The sequence below is a fragment of the Dipodomys spectabilis genome, unplaced genomic scaffold (genome assembly GCF_019054845.1).
Source record: "Dipodomys spectabilis isolate Male_0828 unplaced genomic scaffold, ASM1905484v1 ptg000231l, whole genome shotgun sequence".
NCBI classification, from domain to species: Eukaryota; Metazoa; Chordata; class Mammalia; order Rodentia; family Heteromyidae; genus Dipodomys; species Dipodomys spectabilis.
The window spans coordinates 3,497,969-3,516,567 of record NW_024870908.1 but is presented as its reverse complement, the minus strand read 5'-3'; the positions used below and the strand labels follow the sequence as shown (position 1 = coordinate 3,516,567).

General features: G+C 45.8%; 1 protein-coding gene across 1 annotated transcript in view; it reads right to left on the bottom strand.

Annotated features, from left to right (window-relative positions):
• The window catches only part of Grin2a (glutamate ionotropic receptor NMDA type subunit 2A), a 285,992-nt gene that overhangs the window by 132,577 nt on the left and 134,816 nt on the right, over positions 1-18,599 (bottom strand). Inside the window, exon 2 of the mRNA XM_042698360.1 lies at positions 9,257-9,849. Within this exon, the coding sequence (XP_042554294.1) occupies positions 9,257-9,849 (593 nt within the window). The remainder of the gene's footprint in view (positions 1-9,256; positions 9,850-18,599) is intronic.

The window sequence follows — 18,599 nt, the reverse complement described above, 5'->3', positions numbered from 1 at the left end:
TTTTGTTTTTGGCCAGGGGGCTTGAATTCAGGGCCTGGGCACTGTCCCTGAGCTTCTTTCGCTCACGGCTAGCACTCTACCACTTGAGCCACAGCACCACTTCTGGCTTTTTTTGTTTGTATGGTACTGAGGAGTTGAACCCAGAGCTTCATACATGTTAGGCAAGCACTCTACCACTAAGCCACATTTCCTGATCTAAGCCCTGATCTAAGGTGAATGTTACCTGAAGGAAAAATATTCTAAGTCTTATCTAAGGGTTAATGGATTTGGACTCATTGTCCTATTTGAAACAGTCAACAGATGGCAGCTCTTACCCTAAGAGTACATTCACATTTCTATTCCATCATAATTTAAGGTACATCTTCTTACATACTATAACATATTAAGTGAAGTTTCTCCATCTCCCCATACATGTAATGCTGCGTTAATTAAATTTTCAAAAGTTCCTTTCACTAATAGTGATGGAAATGAAAGGGAAATGAGCACAAGTCTCCGGAGAAGGGTTCTCTCATCATGTGAAATGGAGCAATGTGTGTTTATATCCTCACTGCCTAGCCAGGCCTTGACCAAATAAAGCTAATCCTCGGAGAAACTGGCTCTAGCGATTTAGACAACAATACACCAGACATCGGCAGATCTGCCAGTTCATTCACCACACTTTGGGGCCCTGTGTAGCAACGTGGCTAGCCTCCTGTGCCCACGCAGAACACAGCTCGCACCACCAAGCTGGACCGACTCCTTCATCCCTGGGACGCACGCCAGGCTCTGAGTCACCAGGAGCTGGGATGGGGGCTCAGCCACACCTGCAAGCAGGCAGCATGCGCACAAGAGAGGGAGCGAGCAGAGAAGCAGGGAGCAGGTGAAGAGGCTCCACTGGCTTCTCCAGTGGGAAATGACAAGAGGGTGACAGGGTGACCGGAGACTCCCGTTCTGCACGTGAGAAGGCGCACAGACAAGTACTAGACCCAGAAAACCAACCAAGGGCAACTGGCAGAGGTGCTCCCCTGACCATCCTCCCTTCATCCCCTCCCACACGCTCCTCTTTTCTATAGAAAGGCTATTTGGGGACATCTGATGTCTCCCAAATCGTGTCCAGGAGGAAACAGACCTGAACTATCACCTCCTCGACTCCACAACACCGAAGCATGGCTTCACTATCTGTGCCATGTCTCAAGCCCAACGTGGGTTTTGATTTCCCGTGATGCAACAGATTCACACCACAGGCAACTCCACTCGAGGAGGAGCTTTACTCTCTCCATGTGTCGGTTAACACCGCCGGTATGATTATCTACTCTACTAGGTTGCGCTACATCTAGATGGATTAGCAATGGCCATGGCTCTGCCTCTTTGAAAGCTTTGTGGTACCTATTTATAATGCCGAGCATGAAACAGATACTATCTGGGCACCCATCAGGCTCCTCCACATCAACACTGAGACAGGAGGGCCGTGGGTTCGCAGCCCTGCACTTTCCCTCCGGTATTCTCCTTACTGGAGGACATTATTTACTAAGTGATGTTGAACTTCCTTGTGGTTTGAATCCAGATTCTCCTCAGGTTCTTCTTTCTCCTCCAGGCGATCTCACTATCAAAATTCTCCCACCATCTGTGTCTTATTTTTGGTATCAGATTTTCACTTGGCTATCTCAACACAATGAACGATGTAACGTGACTGATGTGAGACGCTGTCACTGAACACCCTGGACCCCAAAAGTTTCTTCCCTAGTTTCTTCCGTTTAGAAAAAGGTATCACCATCCACTTGTCTGTCTAATAAAAAAAAATACCTACTGATTTCTCTATCTTTTTATCTTAATCCACATCCATCCATCCAGTCTTATTCTTCTGGCATCCAAAATATACATTGAGCCCAGAGGTTCTCTCTGAACTCTCAGCCACTGCTCTAATCCAAGCCACCATCTTTCTCTCTTCCTCATATCTGTGCTTCCGAATCAAGCCCCCTTATCCACCAGGATGCCCTCTGACCAACAGCACCCGAGTAACAAGATGGAGCTCTCATGTGCTTCCTCTTGCCACAGAAATGAGTTGCAGCAAATAATTAGTATACATTACCAACTTACCAGGTTTCAGAAGGAAAACTTCACTATGCTACCCTGGAGGAAACAGATCAATATGCCTGTTTTGCCAGGCATGCTGGTTCCAAAATCCAAAGACATATCTGGCTTCAAGCAAATTTGAACAATATTTGTGTTTTATGTGTGACACCCCCCCCCCAAAAAAAACAACCCAAACCACCTTTCCCTCAAGGTAAAAGTCATGGCCAACTTCTGGTCTTTTCAACTTGCCAGCACCGAGTTTCTACCATTTGTCAAGCTATTCACCGTCTGCCAATTGGAAATGATTGACTTGCATTGCAGGGTTGGCATACGGTGATCTTGACTTCTAGCCAAAAAAAAGGGGGAAGGCTGTGTTCCAGGAAAGATGGTACACACAGAAATGATGCTGGAGAGCGGCTGCTGACAAGCTCTCAGGCTGGGTACCCAAAGGGAATCAACCCACCTCTTTGGAGCCCATCAGAACACAAGAGAAGACCAGATCGAGCTGTATATTTGGTCCAGGAAAGGAAACGCATTCACACCTGTAGCATGCTGAGGGTATTCCTGATGCTTGGCTAAGTGTTTTATGTGTATTTAGTTGTTGCCAGAATATACCATTGGAATTTTCTGTTTTACAATCAAGGATAATGGCAGCTCAGCGAAGTTAAGCCATTTGTTCAGGATAACCAAGATCATAAGAAGATGTGAACAGAGCCTCATTTAAGTCGACATTTCTACAAAGTCACGGAACCTGGAGGCAGGTGTTCTGCTCTCTTCTTTGGCATCTGCTCCTGGATCCTCTCACTGATCCTCTTGCTGATTTACTTTGGGGATCAGTCCTTTACCCAACCAATCTCTTGATTCCGAGTCTCCATCAGACTCCATACCAGCCCCTAGGGAAACATGCCCCCTCGACTGCCTGGGATGGCTGGCGGGAATATTTGCAGAACACATGATGAGCCCGCAGATAAAATATTTGCAGAAAGTTATCACCTGCACCCAGGGAGGCTTCACTGCGGCCAAGCGTACAGAATTAACTGAGCAGGCTCTTTCATTGGCATTAAAAAAAAAAAGAAACCAACAGTGATCATTCAGATTATCAAATAACAATATGCCAACCAGATTTAGAATAGTCTCTCAGTGGGTCATTAAACCAGAAACCTTTTCTGTGGTTATTTCAGAAACAAAGATTTTTTTTTTTAAGTATCACTGTAACTTGGATGTGAATTAAACCCTTGCTCATTTATAGATCTTCTGTCCTTTTCTTTTCCTGTCAGGATAATTTACAGTTTTGTCGCCTCCTCAAGCAGAAAGCCCAACTTCATCAATCAAGAAGTTAATGCAAAAACACGTTAAGTGGTCAAGCCAGGTAGCATCAGTTAAAGAGAAATCACCTCCCGTCAGTGCTAATGCAGGATGCTCCTGGGAGTATGCAGGGCATCTGTAGCCCTTGTTCAAGCTCTAGATACACCTGAGCACTTTTATTTGACTTCTAACACAGTAAATTCTCCAAGCTCTACTCCCGGAAGTAAAATGGTAGCCACAGGACATAAGCTGTGGTTCAGCTATTAAAAATAAGCAAACAGGCATGCTTCTTTTTCTCTCTCTCCCTTACTTCATGCACAGCCTGTGGTATAACTAGTATAAATTAAACTGATGAGGATAATGATAGCAATTAATGACTCGGCAGTTAGTTTGCAGGGCCTGCTACATACTAGGGACTATAATAAGTATTGCACGTGTATACTTTCACTTAATTTAATTCATCAAAATTATTTTTATTCTCTCTCTCCTTTCTATTTCTCCCTTTACTTTTCAACATACACGTACACAAGGAAAAAAATACCAGCATGGTTCAGGGTGGTTAGTAATTATACTTGGTCAGTATATGGGAAATTCACAGACAAGCCTGTCCTACCACTTTCTCTCCTAGCCCCTTCCCACCTGTCACATTCCTCCCAAAGTAATCCTTTGGCAAGAAGGTTTAGGTCTGAAAAACACCTATAAAAGCTGTTTCCTCCAAGGTGGAAATGGGAATGCAAATACTTGGACACGCACGCACATGTGCACCCAACTCACAGCCCATACTGAATGTTCTGTCTCTGAGAAAGACCATAGCGGTGAAATGTGATAGGAACCAGCACAGGCTCTGATGCATCAAGGGAAAGAATTTAAAAAAAGAAACTATTGAGAAGAAACCTGGTAACTCTCCATGGAGCGCTGAATCCTCCAGATCCCTCCTTCCCACAAGGTGCAGTGCTCACCCTATCGGTTCATCTATGACTCCCCATCCCTGGTCATCTGGGCTCTGCCCAGGGATGTCCCACTGTCCCTTGCCTTCTCTTGAAGGAAGAGGCTTAGTGGAGACCTAGTGTTTCCATGCTGAAGGCCCTAGATGTTTTGAAACATGAGCGAATGACACTGGCATGGCCTATGGCTGCCTTGCTTCTCTCACAATTATATATCTACAAGATTCAGAGATTCATCAAGACAGGTTGAGTATTTCCTACACAAAATGCTTGGGAGGAGACATAGTCAAGATCAAGATCTGAGTTGGTTTGTTTCTTTTAAAAAACCTATTATTATTATTATTATTACCTTGGGAAGATTTGCACAGATTTGATGAGATATTTCAAGAATGGGACAAACACCAAAGTCACCTACATCTCAAACATACCTGACACTCATTGCCTGAGGATGATTTCACAGAACATTTTTGGTGCACCTGTGTTTTGATTGAGACCTGTCGCAGCAGGTCCAGAGTGCAAGATTCCACCTGTAGCGCTATGCCAGCACTCAAAAAAGCTTTAGACCTTGCAGCACTTTTATATTTTGTATTTTCTGACTTAGGGTGCTCAGCTTACCAACGTAACACACATAAAAAGCTGCCTCTCCACGTGCCAGGCACTGGCCTGAGAGCCCGATGCTTTTCTTCTCCCCACGTGACACCTGACAGAGTTAACTTGGGAGAGCTGAGAGATTGGCCCAAAGTTCAGCTCTGGAAATATGCAAATGAGAGACTTCAACTCAGGCAGCCTAGTCCTGGAAGCTATACTCTTATGAAGCCAGGCTGCCTCCCAGAGTTCCTTCCCCGACCCCCCACCCCCCACCCCAGTGGATGGGACAGATCCTCAGTACTAAACTGACAGACATACTAGCATCCACACCAGCCAGACGCACTGTCATTTACCTCCACCGTTCTGGGAGTTGCCCGTGATGTGCTCTGGGTTTGGCAGGAGAACAGATGTTTAATAACTTCACAGTAGCAAAGAGGAGGTTATGTAACAAGGCTGAGCTATTTTTGAACTCTGGAAAAATGCTGACTGCTCTTTTCAAAGTGTCTTCTGGAAAACCAGGAATATTAAACATAAAGAAAATCTCTCCCTTTCCCCTACTTCCTCCCTCCCTCCCCATTAAACTGCCAGAGGCAGAAACAGATCCAAGGTACAAATATGGACTGACCATCTCTCACTGGAGACTCCTGCACTTCACCCAGAGCCATGAGTGAGAAGTCATTGCTACAATATTCTAACTGCAGGAACTCGGTGTATATGATTATAAGCCAAGTCCTAGAGGGCCCCTGGGCACGTCTGGTTAGCCCCAAGTTGTCAAAGCTGGGCCTCAGGTCCCTTCAACTCATCAGGAGACTACTGGGTGTGCATTTGTTCGAAGCTGTTTGCATCCTCCTTACTACCAAAGTGAAGGAACAAGAGCTACTTGTTTACCAGCTATTTTGTGAAGTAGAACTTATTATCTGGCCACAATGTAATTTCTTTCTAAGTGTGAAATGAGAAACTCCCATCTCAAGAGTGCTGGGGTGCCACTGAACAGCGTGCCAATTCAGTATGCAGGTGTCTTTTCTTTGCTTTTAGATGCTCCAAACTGAAGATGCTTTCCTAGCAACAACCTACATGTCCATCAAAGGGGGTGATTAGATTTAAAAAAAAAAAAAAGCGACATCTATAATAGAATGAGAAATGCAATTGAGATGACCGTGGTCTGATTGAGACAGAAGGAAATTTTAGTAGGTGAACTCAAGATTCCCACACTGCCACTCATGTTTTGTTTCTTGTAAAACATTAAACCCAATGGACATGTCAACATTTATTCTCAGGGGTGAGTATCAGATTGGGCATTTTATCAGGTTCCTTACTCCTATCTTTTTCAATACTATATTGACAAAAAAAAAAGGTTGTAACCTGAATTTGTCTTCTGACAAATTTCCCTCTTCTTCATCAGCCTGTATTGGTCTTTGAGGACCTAAGTTTCATGTTAATTCAACTATGCATTCCAGGGGCCCACAGAGTCTCATGGGGTAGTCCAAAAGACAGACTGGCAGTAGGAGGATACAGTCCACTGAAGTCTTTCTAATGGTGTGCTATGGTTTTTTTTCCACTCCCTGCCAGAGTTCCACTGTTTCCTGGGTGGGTGTGAGGAATATTCTACGGAGGAACGTAGTGAGGACAGCTAGCCCTAGCCACCATGAGCCACCTTCCCACCCCATCCCCAGAGTGAGCGCCACCAGCCCTCTGTGGATCGAGAGATGTTTCATTCAATGCCAAGCCCTTCATTCTAACTCGCCACTGCAGATGCACTGTTTCTCTGGGGCTGAAATGCCATTTTCAGAACTGCTGCATTCAAAGGTATAACTCCTGCAAATAGCCCAACAGCATTTCCCAGCTGTGGGATTCTTTTCTTACAGAACAGAATCCAAGATGGTCCCTGGAAAGGCATCTGAATGTCTTGCCAATCACCCCTCTCAAATTCCTTTCCCCGTATATATTGCATTTCGATTGCCCTACAATTGAGTTATGTTCCCGTCAAAGTTCCATGCTTCTGACTCTTCTAGCTGCAGGGCACAGCTTATTAAGGGTGTACGAGTTCATCAGCCCAGCCCTTGTCTTTGGGCTGGCAGCAAGCCTGCCTTTTTAAGAGGTTCCCGTGTCACATACTGAATTCTCAGAGCTTCTTCCTGATATGTGGGAAATTATTTAGGATTCTTGAAATGGCAGTGTAGAAACAGGAATCTTTAAAGAGGAAGGGGAAAACGATGGGAGATGGGAAAATGTCAAAGGACTATGACTTCTTCGTTCAAGAGTTAATTTATCAGGTACATGTTAATTATAAAGAAGCATAATCTATTTTCCCCACACACATAACACAGACAGACAGACAGATAGACACACACACACACACACACACACACACACACACACACACACACACACACACACCCCAAAAGTTCAGAGGTAACGTCTGAAATGTAGCACATTCAAACTTCTAGAACCATCCAGAGATGTTTCGAGTGACTTAGTGTTCTACAGGCAACCAATCAATAGTCTGTTGGCTAATTTCTGGTGATGAAAGATTTCACTAATCACTCAAAAGTCATCAGATAATCAGCAGATGGTGGGCACTGTGCTAAGAGGCACATTTTGTGCAGTTCTTCAGCTACCATTCATGGCAATCCCTACATTGTTGGCTCTCAAAGCACCCTTCCTAGGTCAGCAACATCCATGTTACCAAGGAACTTGCTGGAATTGAACATTCTTGGAGTTCACTCAAGACCTATTACTATACTACAAACTCTGAGTGTGCCCCAGCAATCTGTCTTAATAAGCCTCCTAGAGACTATAGTGCCTGTTAAAGTCTGAGGATGAACACCTAGAACTTAGGAGCTGTTAATGACACTTCTCATTAATGCCTTGGGCCCAGAACAGTGAAGTGATTTTCTGAGTCCTAGAGAAAATGGACAAGATAGAATTTGACTTGTACAAGCCCGACTCCAAGCCCGGTCCTTAATCACAGAGCCACACTGTTAAAATCTAAGTAATGAAGTATGCAGTAAGCCAGCAAATATCTAGCAAAACCATGCAAAATGAGGGCCTGGGTTATCATTCGAAATCTGAGGAGGTGAGCCATGATGAGCTCAGGGAACAAGGACATTTTCCAGAAACAGTTTAAGGTACATGTCCACTATAATGGGGGCAGTTATGTGAATGATGATACATTCACATGATAGAATAAAGCATGATTGTAAGAGTGGCATTTGCCAAGAGTTCTTAAAACCTTCAAAAGTATTTAGAATTTAAAAGAAGAAATTCAGATACAAAGTCAGAGACCAGAACTGTGTACCTGGGCCATTTTCCCAAAGCATGCCACATTGCTGAGGTCGTGAAAGGCCTGATAGTTTCATAAACTGTTGTATTTTGTAGCACAGTGGGGCAATGGATACCTCAATTAAGAATGCTCATGCCTTATAATCATTAAATCTTACTCCCTGGAATCAACCTTAGAAAAACTACATTGTACATGTGCATAAACAGATACATCTGATGATTATCACTGCCATTTGGCATCTAATGGGACAAAGTCTGAAAAAAATAGATTTCTATTCTTATGCAAAGTAAACCATTATCAAAGAATATAACATATATTTGAAAAGACTCTACATTTGTTATATAACTAGATGATGGATAGATGGATGGACAGGTGATAGATGGGTAGATAGGTGATGGAAAGATGGATGAACAGACAAATAAATGATTGATGGATAGATACGCAGACGAATAGACAGGTAGATGGTGGGTGGGTGGATAGACAGATGATAGAAGAATGGATCACTAGATGGACAGATAGACAAATGTTTGGTGGACAGATGAATAATAGATAGATAGATGATGGATGGGTGGATAGATGGATAGATAGATGGCAGAAGAATGGATCAATGGATGGATACATAGACAAATGTTTGCTGGACAGATAAATAGATGAATTGATAGGTGGATGATGGATAGGTAGATGGATGGATAGATAAATAGTAGAATAATGGATTTCTAGATGGATGGCTAAATAGACAAATGGTTGGTGGATAGATGAGTACATAGATGAATAGATAGGTGGATGATGGGTGGGTGGGTGGATGGAAAGATAAATGAATCCCAAGTGAGGGTTTCCAAGATACACTACTGAGTGAAAATAAGTAGCCCTAAATTCAAATATGTTACTTACCTTTTTTTTTTTTTTTTTAAAAAAAGTGAGATTAGAAGAGAGGAAAATAGGAATGAGGGCAAAAATCAAACAATAAAAATCCTATAAGTACACTCACAATGCTACTACTTCTATCAATGAGTACATAATCAAACCATAATAGCAACGTAACTCTAATCCCCCTCTGAGAGACAAGCAAAGAGGCCTTTCTTACTGGTGCAAAGTGTGGAGCGGGGTCTCCGGCTTCTCTGTCTGCCCATAGCAGCTGGCCTTGGCCTCGGGGATGTAGGAGAACTTCTCCAACATGGAAGACGCAGCCGTGGTGAGGATGCCAAGCCCATCCCTCACTCTGGACTCCAGGCTGTAGTCCCAGTCGTCATAGGAGACAGAAATGAGTCCTGATGGAAACTCTTTGGGAATGAGTTCTGTGTTCCCGGACACCAAGCTGGGAACAATCCAGAAGAACTCGTATCCAGTGAGGCCAAGGGAGCGAGCCTCACTCAGGATGAGGACAGCTTCGTCTTTGGAACAGTAAAGCAAGATGACAGAAGAGTGGATCTTCTTCAGCTGGACTTGTGTCTTGGCGTCCTCGAAGGAGGTATCCAGGGTGATGACGTTCTGCATGTCCCAACCCACAAAGCTGTTGTCCACCGTGGTCTTGACAAAGCTGATGAAGTCCCTGTAGCCAGGGAAGATGGTGGTCACCAAGGAGAAGACATGCCAGTCATAATCCTGCATGATTTTCAGCATGACGGTGGCCTGCTGCTGGATGGATGCTCCAAACTGGAAGAAGGTAGACATTGGATCCTGTAAACAGCCCAAAGGAAAGAGAATCAGAGGATGAGGCAGAGGGCAGCTTGTAGATAACTACTCCTCTATATGCGCCTTCCTGGAAGTGATAGGAAAGTACGATCCTATATACTCGTTGCAAAACATTCTTGAATGGTGGGCTCTGGTGGCTCACGCCTGTCATCCTAGCTACTCAGGAGGCTGAGATCTGAGGATTGTGGTTCAAAGCCAGCCCAGGCAGGGAATTCCGTGAAACTCTTATCTCTAACAAACCACCAGAAAACCAGAAGTGGCGCTGTGGCTCAAGTGGTAGAGCACTAGCCTTGAGCTGAGGAGCCGAGGGACAGTGCTCAGGCCAGAGTTCAAGCCCCATGACTGATAAAGAATAACATTCTTGAGCCCACACACAAGGCAGGAAGGAGGTGTGTAATTATTGTTCATCCATTAGCTAGGCTCATTTTCCCCTACAGCTCCCATTCCCTGAGACGATAATGGTTCTAACAGAACAAATCTATCTCGTCCTCAAGGCTTGTGATGGGAAAAGAAAGCCAACAGGGACAAAATAGCCATCAGCAAATAGAGATAGATTACCAAGGACATATTTGGAGTCCCCGGAGTCTGCCATGTCTGAAGCCATTTACCCTGAACCCGTGGTGACTGAGTCACTCAGTTCCCATGCTCACAAATGCCAGCATGAGTAGGGTTTCCATAACTTAAACTGAAGAATCTCATGTAACAGAGACTGCATGAAACGCGATGCAAATATCCATCTGTTCAATCAACAAACATTTGTTGAACACCTTATTATGTGCCAACACTGCTTTGAAAAAAACGTATACATCGGATAGGCACAGCCATAGTCTCTGCTTGCACAGATCCGAGGGAAACTTGAGGAAGAGCAACTTCCTCTTCTGGGGATTAAGAGAGGCCGGTGGGAATGTTGGAGAGAGGAGGGAAGGGCTGTGATGTCAGTCAGAGGAGCCAGGAAGGCCCTTTGTTTCAGGAACTGTACATAAAGGCTTTCTGGCTCCAGATGTAGAGAGAATGCCGAAGAGTCTGGCAGGAACGCCATCATGCATGGCTTCAGGGCCTTATTCAGAACTAGAACTCTACTCTGAGCAGGAGAGACGACTGCTGAATGCTTGCTACCCTGGAAGTAACAGAGCCTTCTCTCAGCGCCAGCCTCTCCACAAACCTGGGATCATGAGGACTGACTTCCATTTCAAAAACGAAGCAACACTATGCTTGCACAATGTAAAAACTACATTCACCCCCTCGACTCATCAAATTCCCACAATTATTCCACAAAACCAGTATCACACTGGCAGGCAGAATGAGACTCAAAATCATCATATAGCACGTAAACATCTGAACATAGGTCCCGGGACCCCCAGCTCCAGCTCCATGTCTCTCATGTCCTATGATATCGCATAGCCTTCTTGGGATCATTTGAGACCCGTGGATAGCAGGTGCAATCACCATGTGGTTGGCTGCCTGGCCAGATGCAAAAGTGCCAACTGAACAGAAGATGTGGCTCTAGAGCAACCCAGGATTTGAGCAATGCTGAGGTTTATTTGCTTTGTTTGTTTGAGAAATTGAAAGAACTACCAAAGGGTCTTTATCTTATTGAAGCCATATTTTCATTCTGTACTCCATGTTTATTTACCATGTGCATGTAGTACATGTTCCAATTCAATTCTATAACGTAGGAAGATTCTATTGAGTGTGTGTGTGTGTGTGTGTGTGTGTGTGTGTGTGTGTGTGTGTGTGTGTGTGTGTGTGTGTGTGTGTGTGTAGGGTGAATGAGGCCATTCATGTCTTTCCAAACAATTCTCTGTAGCTGTGTATGTCAACTCTTGTGACAAATCTACCTTCCCTGTGGAACACTGAAAGTTTATCTGAATAGGCCAAAACCTATGATTTGTCAAAATCCTGCCTTTTCTGAAATGCACGGGTTTGGGGGATAATTTGAGGGCAGCATGGTCTGAAGGCAGACAGATGAAATGGGAATAAATAAATGGCTCCTGGGCTCCTTCCCACATTATATAGTTCTATGAGTTTTACCTAATTAAATCAATTAAAATGGGTTACAGATGTAAAGGCTTTGGATAATTATCTTTTTCCCTACAGTAGTTTTTGGAGAAATCCAATATTCTTGAATTGATTAATCATTTTAAATCACCTCTCAACAAGACTGTGAGCTCCTCAAGGGCTCAGATCTTGGTGAACTCGTGTCTCCACCCAAGCATCTAGCAGGAGGTCTCACCACATCAATAAATAGATGGTAAGGGAACAGGAGTGTGGAGCGTGCATGAGCGAAGCCTGAAAGGAATGGACATCTCTGGTTGAAAGCAAACATGAAAGGAGGAGAATTTGGCATCTGAGCTTGTATTTTGTAGGGGTCTTGAACCCCTGGTACAACAGAAAGCAAAACACTTAACATCCCCACCTACACCCCCTTACCCTGAGAAAACACTGCTCCCTCAAAGGCCCAATTCATAAGGAGGGGAACACAGACACATATATCCCTGAATATACCCACGGAGACTCGTTAAATACCAAAAAAGGCAGCAGCGCAGAGAACCCACCAGCAGAAGAGTGTACGAAAGTTAACGAGCATTACAGTCAGCAGCCCTACAATGGCAGGTGCCTCTTGGGGCCCGCCGGCCGGAAGTGATCCAAACTGAATTAACAAAGGAACGTATTATTTCCCTCAGACCAGTGACGCCTCTGGGGATAGCAAACACCACTGCATTACAGTGGTAGGAGGCAGAGTCTTAAGACTGTCCTGCCCTGAGCATTCAAGGGGTGGACCAAATACTCAGAAGGACCCCACACACAAGGACATAGCCAGAACCCAGAAGAGAGGGTTGACGAGGTGACCAGACCAGTGCACACCGCCCTGGGACCCCTGGTACTGGTGGAGAGGTGGAAGTCAAACATGCTAATGGACTCTGGGACCTTCCAGTTACCTTGCTTCATGTTCTGTGAACTGAGCCTTGCCAGTACAGTCGCGAACGCTCATACACAGCATGGCAGTAAGCAACTGCAATCCTGCCTGGCTCTCTGGCACATGGACTGTAGGATTAACTTCATGAAGGAGAAAGATGATCATGGGAACCCCGAGCTGGGTGGGCACAGGCCACCTGTGACAGAGCATCTATCTGCGAAGCCCTGGCCCTGTGGCCAACCCAACTCTCTTGACCTATGATACTTCCGCACAAGGTGGAAGGAAGCCCCTCGTGACCCAACTGTCTAACCTTCTGTCTTGCTTTGGTTTCCAACTATCCCCCCTCCTCTCAAAGCTCATGTGTCGAGGCTTGGTTCCCCAAGCCAGCGATGCTCTGCGGTGGTAATTGGATCATCAGGGCTCTGATTAATCCATAAATAGATGGCTTCCTAGCTTAATGGGCTATTGAGACACAGCAGAAACCATAGGAAGTGGGTCCTCCAACTTGAAGAGTCTATGCTGTCCCTGTCCCTCTCCTCCACTTTCCTTCCCTCCCTTCCCTCCCCATTCCTCTTCTTGCTTGCCCTCCCCTCCCCTTCCCCCCTCCCCCTTCCAGCTTTCCAGCTCTCACAACAGCTCTCTTTACCTAATGCTCCCCACCGAAGCTCTGCCTCACCATCTATGCTGACCTGGTAGCCAAGTGACTGGGGACAGAAACCATAAGCCTAAAGGAAGCTGTTTATCCTTTAAGCTGATTTCTCTCCAGCGTTTCTGTCACCACCACAGAAAGCAGCCTTTCCCCAGGATGGATCCTAGGGATACCTTCTGGGGGTCAGGCTGCCTAATTCTAATCTGAACTATATGACTTTGAGAGAGGCCCTCTTTCCAGCTTTGGATGATGCGCCTGTAAAAGCAGGTGTGGGTGTGATGACCGTGAGCACAGGTAATGGGCGGAGGTGCTTTCTCTATGCATCAGGTGGTTCGCTACAGTCTGGAGATCATGTCACCTCAAGCCACCCCAACCACTCTAATGGGCTGGCACCAGGATTGTGCCCCATTTTCAGATGGGAAAAACAAAACAACCAAAACAGACTCAGGAGGGTGGCAACTCTTTCTGGGTCACACAGGTGGTAAACTCTGTGTGTGTGTGTGTGTGTGTGTGTGTGTGTGTGTGTGTGTGTGTGTGTGTGTGTGTGTGTGTGTGTGTGTGTGTGTGTTTCACCATTCCTGAAGGGCGGCTGCCAGTAAGGGCACTTCCTCATCAGGCTGTAAGAACACAATGATCTCTCTGCATCGACCCAGCCACGGCAATGCAGTATGGATGAGCAGTGCATCTCCATGCGTGCCTATGCTCATCCATGCAAGGTGCGGGCACTCCCCATGCAGCAGAACCCCTTCGCATCACATCGCCAGCCGTGCACACTGCTTTGTGTGCACCAGTTGAGTCTTGTACTTGAAACACTCTGGGTTTGGTGGGGAGGAGCAGGGGAGGGGAGAATCTATCAGGTTCAAGTTCAAGGCCTGGCTCTGCTCTAAGTATGACATTGGGTAAGCACTTCACCTTCCCGGATCTGACTTCCTTCACCTATTGGATGGTCTCAATGGCCACCACACGCAAGTGGCAGGCAGGCCATGTCTGACCCTAACAGTCTGAGTCCTCCTCTCTACACCCTATCCCGCAGACTATGTTGACATACCAGGGACTCCACAGGGTCCTATCTGAGAACCTGGGACATCCAGATCCACAGACATGCAAGTTGCATAATCCCACCGGTTCTGCAGGCCAGCCCGTGTGTTCTGAGGCACCCGTCTATTTGTGGAGAAGAAATCGCCTACCATAATCATCGTGAGCTTTGGAGGGAAACCACCTCCAAGGTGCGCCTCGCAGAGCTAACTCTGCACCATTTCCATGGGCATCGAAAGTCCACCTTCCTGTGGACCAAAGGCTTCACAGATCCCTTGAAGGGGAGGATGTGAAGAGGAAATGCAGAACAGACTCTAGCCTTGAGTTTTCTAGTGTGATATGGGTTCTGAGGAGAGGTCATGGGACTGTGCACACTCCCGGGGGTCTAGCAGCAGCTCGCCAAATGGTCCTGTCTCTCCAGCACATCCTTCCTGCTACCTGCCTTGATGGCCGAGGCCAATCCTCCCGTGCTTACCTCCCCCTGCCATCGCCTGTACTCTGGGGATTTAACAGATCTGCCTCCGACCACCTCTGGCGCTCTACCCCCTTCGAATGTGCAGTCAGGGGAAGAACAGATTTCATACACCCACTTCGGTTCTGAAGCTAGGGCCGTTCTCTCCCCATGCTCACCGCTCTGCAGAAGACAGAACAAACTGTTTCAAACACAGGGCGAGGGAGGAGGGAGGGAGTGTGTGATTCTGGGTATCAGCTCAGAGTCTGTGTTGAAGTCCCATGGCAAGTGAAGTTTCATTGGATCGGGTCTAGAGCACAAAATCCTGCTCTAGAATGTTCCAACGCCTGCTGAGTCATGAGAGTGACACCTAACTCTAGGAAGTACCAAGAAAGATGACTCAGAGAGTCTAATAATAACTTCCACTTCATTATTTTGTACCCATTGACAAAGGCTATATACCCATCCACCACCAACCACCGCCATCTTCAGATCATCACCTGTCTTCTCTTCCATCATCACCACAGGCAGCCTCCCGCTCACCCTCACCAACACATATATCGTGTGTGTGTGTGTGTGTGTGTGTGTGTGTGTGTGTGTGTGTGTGTGTGTGTACCTATGTGCATAGAGAGATTTCATTCTTTTTTTGGGTCCAGTCGTGGGGCCTGAACTCTGGGCCTGGGCGCTGTCCCTCAGCTTTTCAGCTCAAGGCTAGCGCTCTACCACTCGAGCCACAGCGCCACTTCCAACTTTTTTCTTTTTGCTTATGTGGTGCTGAGGAATCGAACCCAGGGCCTCAGGCATGCAAGGCAAGCGCTCTACCACTGAGCCACCTTCCCAGCCCCGAGATTTCATTCTTAACCCCCTCTGTTATAGATTTTGAAACTGAGGCTCAGAGAGAAAGTAGTTGCCCAGATTCATCCGGCCAGTTCATGGTGGAGACAGGATTCAAATCCAAACCATCTGAGCTCAGCATCCAGAGCCTTCACAACTTCAAACCACTTCCTCCAGCTATGCAGAGCTCTGTGTGTGTGTGTGTGTGTGTGTGTGTGTGTGTGTGTGTGTGAGATCACGTGTGTGATAACAGCCATCGTGCTAGCCCTCAAGTTACCCTTCTAGCAGAGAAGAACGCCCTGGAAATGACAAACCAGTGTCCGGGATCCCACGTGCCAGGGGCCCTTGGTTCAAGTACTGGGTCCTGAGAATGAATTGGCTCCCTCACCCCCAGGGCAGTCCTCCACCCCACGCCAGCCCCCCCGCTGGACCCCTTCATCATTCCCTTGTATCCTGCGCCTCTCTCTGCTCCCAGGGAGGAAAAAAAAAAAAGAATCCTCAATCCATATATTCCTGCGGTCAACCTGCACCCCTCAGCAGGCAGCCACTGTTTCCTTGTCCCCCCCAGGGGTGTCTTTCCTTCCAGACTCTTGGCAATCCTCTCTCTGGAACTGAAGAGGGCTTCTGTCTGGCGCTCCCCCCAGTCTCCCTCCCACCCACCCCTCCACGCTGCCACGGGAGCTGTCATTCTAAAGTTCAAACGGGGCCATGGTGCTCGTCACCCCCGCTTAGAGGTTTTTTTGTGTTTTTTTTTTTTTCCCCTAGCAGCTCCCACAACCTTTGGAGAAAAATAGCAACATATACCAGTCTGTGCTCAGCCATCCACAGCCAGGGACAAGTTGATTGCTAAATGAGCTAATGAAACCTAAAGGTGTGTGCTGGGCAGGAAGACCACGGGCGAATGTATGCTTCACATCCACCATTGCTCCAGAGCGCACCGGCCTCACCACCCAGCCCGGCTCCGCCACCAGCTGCCACCCTGCCCTGGAGTACTCTCTGATCTTCTTTCCTTCTGCTCTTCCTTTTACTCCTTTTAGGGGCAAATCTGCAGGCCCTCTTCTCCTGCGAGCTAAGACCACCTTCTTCTGCTCCCTCCTCCTCCTCCTCCTTCGAAAATGACAAGTTTAACTCTCCCTCCACTTTTTTAAAGCTTTATTGCCATATAACTTAAACAAGATGAGGTGATGTTTCGATATATGTTTACATTGTGAAATTACCATAATCAAGCTAATTAGCATATCTAACTCCACAAGGTTACCTTCTCTGTGACAAGAATATTTAAGGTTAAGATCTACTCTCTTATCAAATTACTCTTCTTTCTTCCTTCCTTCCTTCCTTCCTTCCTTTCTTTCTTTCTTTCTTTCTTTCTTTCTTTCTTTCTTTCTTTCTTCCTTCCTTCCTTCTTGCCTTCCTTCCTTTTTTTGTTCTAGGGTGTTGGCATTTGAATTCAAGGCCTAACATTGCAAGGCAGGCTTTCTACCACTTTATTTAGCCACACACCCCAGCCCTTTTTGCTTTAGGTTATTCTTCTTTAAAAAAAAAATATTGTAAAGGTGATGTACAGAGGGGTTACAGTTACATAAGCCAGGTTATGAATGCATTTCCTTTTAAACAGTGTCACCCACTCCCTTTCCCAATTTTTCCTCTTCTGCGTCCCCCTCACCCCCCCCCCCAAGTTGTATAGTTCATTTCCAACGTAGTGTCTGGTGCGTTTCACTGCTGAATTTCCTCACCCTTTGTCTCACCCCTTCTGTGCCTCTCCTTCCCTCCCCCCCAAGTCAGATAAGACTTATAGACAAGACAAAGGGTAGAGAAATCAAATCAGGGACCACAGAGAAGAAACTGAAGGAAAAAAGGGGGAAAAAAGAACTGAAAACAGTACAACTTAAAAAACTCTTGTTTCATTTCTTGGAGTTCATTTTGATAAGCATCATTTTATATGGCCATACGCACATAGTCATTGAACTGTATGATCTTCTCCTAAGAACATCCTCCTTTGGTCTCGCTGTGTGAATGACTAAAGCGCTGCTTAATTAATCCTGCCCAAGAGTAATTATTTGTCTTTTACTACCCATTGGATTTACTTGTAGATTTATAGACACATTCTAATTATTATAAATGAGGGAAACCATACAGTCTGTGTTTCTTTGGGTCTGGCTTACTTCATGTAGTATAATTTTTTTCCAAGTCTTCCCATTTCCTTACAAATGGGCCAATGTCATTCTTTTTGAATGGACCAAGAAAATGTGGTATAGGTTATTTTTCAAATAGAGATCTTACCCAGACTGGCCTCAGACTACGATCCTTCTACCTCTTCCCTCACCGACTGTGTGGCCAAAGTTACCACACCCAGCTGTCGGTTAAGATAGAGCCACCCTAGCCTTTTGGCTAGGCTGGCTTCAAACCCTCCCAACTTACACCTCTAGAGAAGCGGAGATTGTAGGAATAAACCACTGTTAGCAGGTGCCAAGTATACATTATTATTAACTAAAGTGACTAAACTGGACAATAGTTATCTAAAACTTACTTTTAACTTTTAACTTGGTTACCAACCTCTCCTTATTTCTCTTCCCTCCAGAACTTGGAAACCTTTATTTCTATGAGTTCAGCTTTTTATATCCCCATGTACATACAGTCCTTGTCTTTCTGTGTCTGGCTTTTTATCCTATTCTTCCAGTTTATCTACATTTTCATAGATGTCAGGCTTTCCTTCTTCTGTAGGAGAGAGTGTTGATCTATTGTATACATGCAGAATGCAACAGACACCCTCTGTAGCTAAAGGCTCCACATCCAGAAATCAACCAAGAGTACATTGAAAATACTATTAAAAGCTGCATCTCTTCTGAACG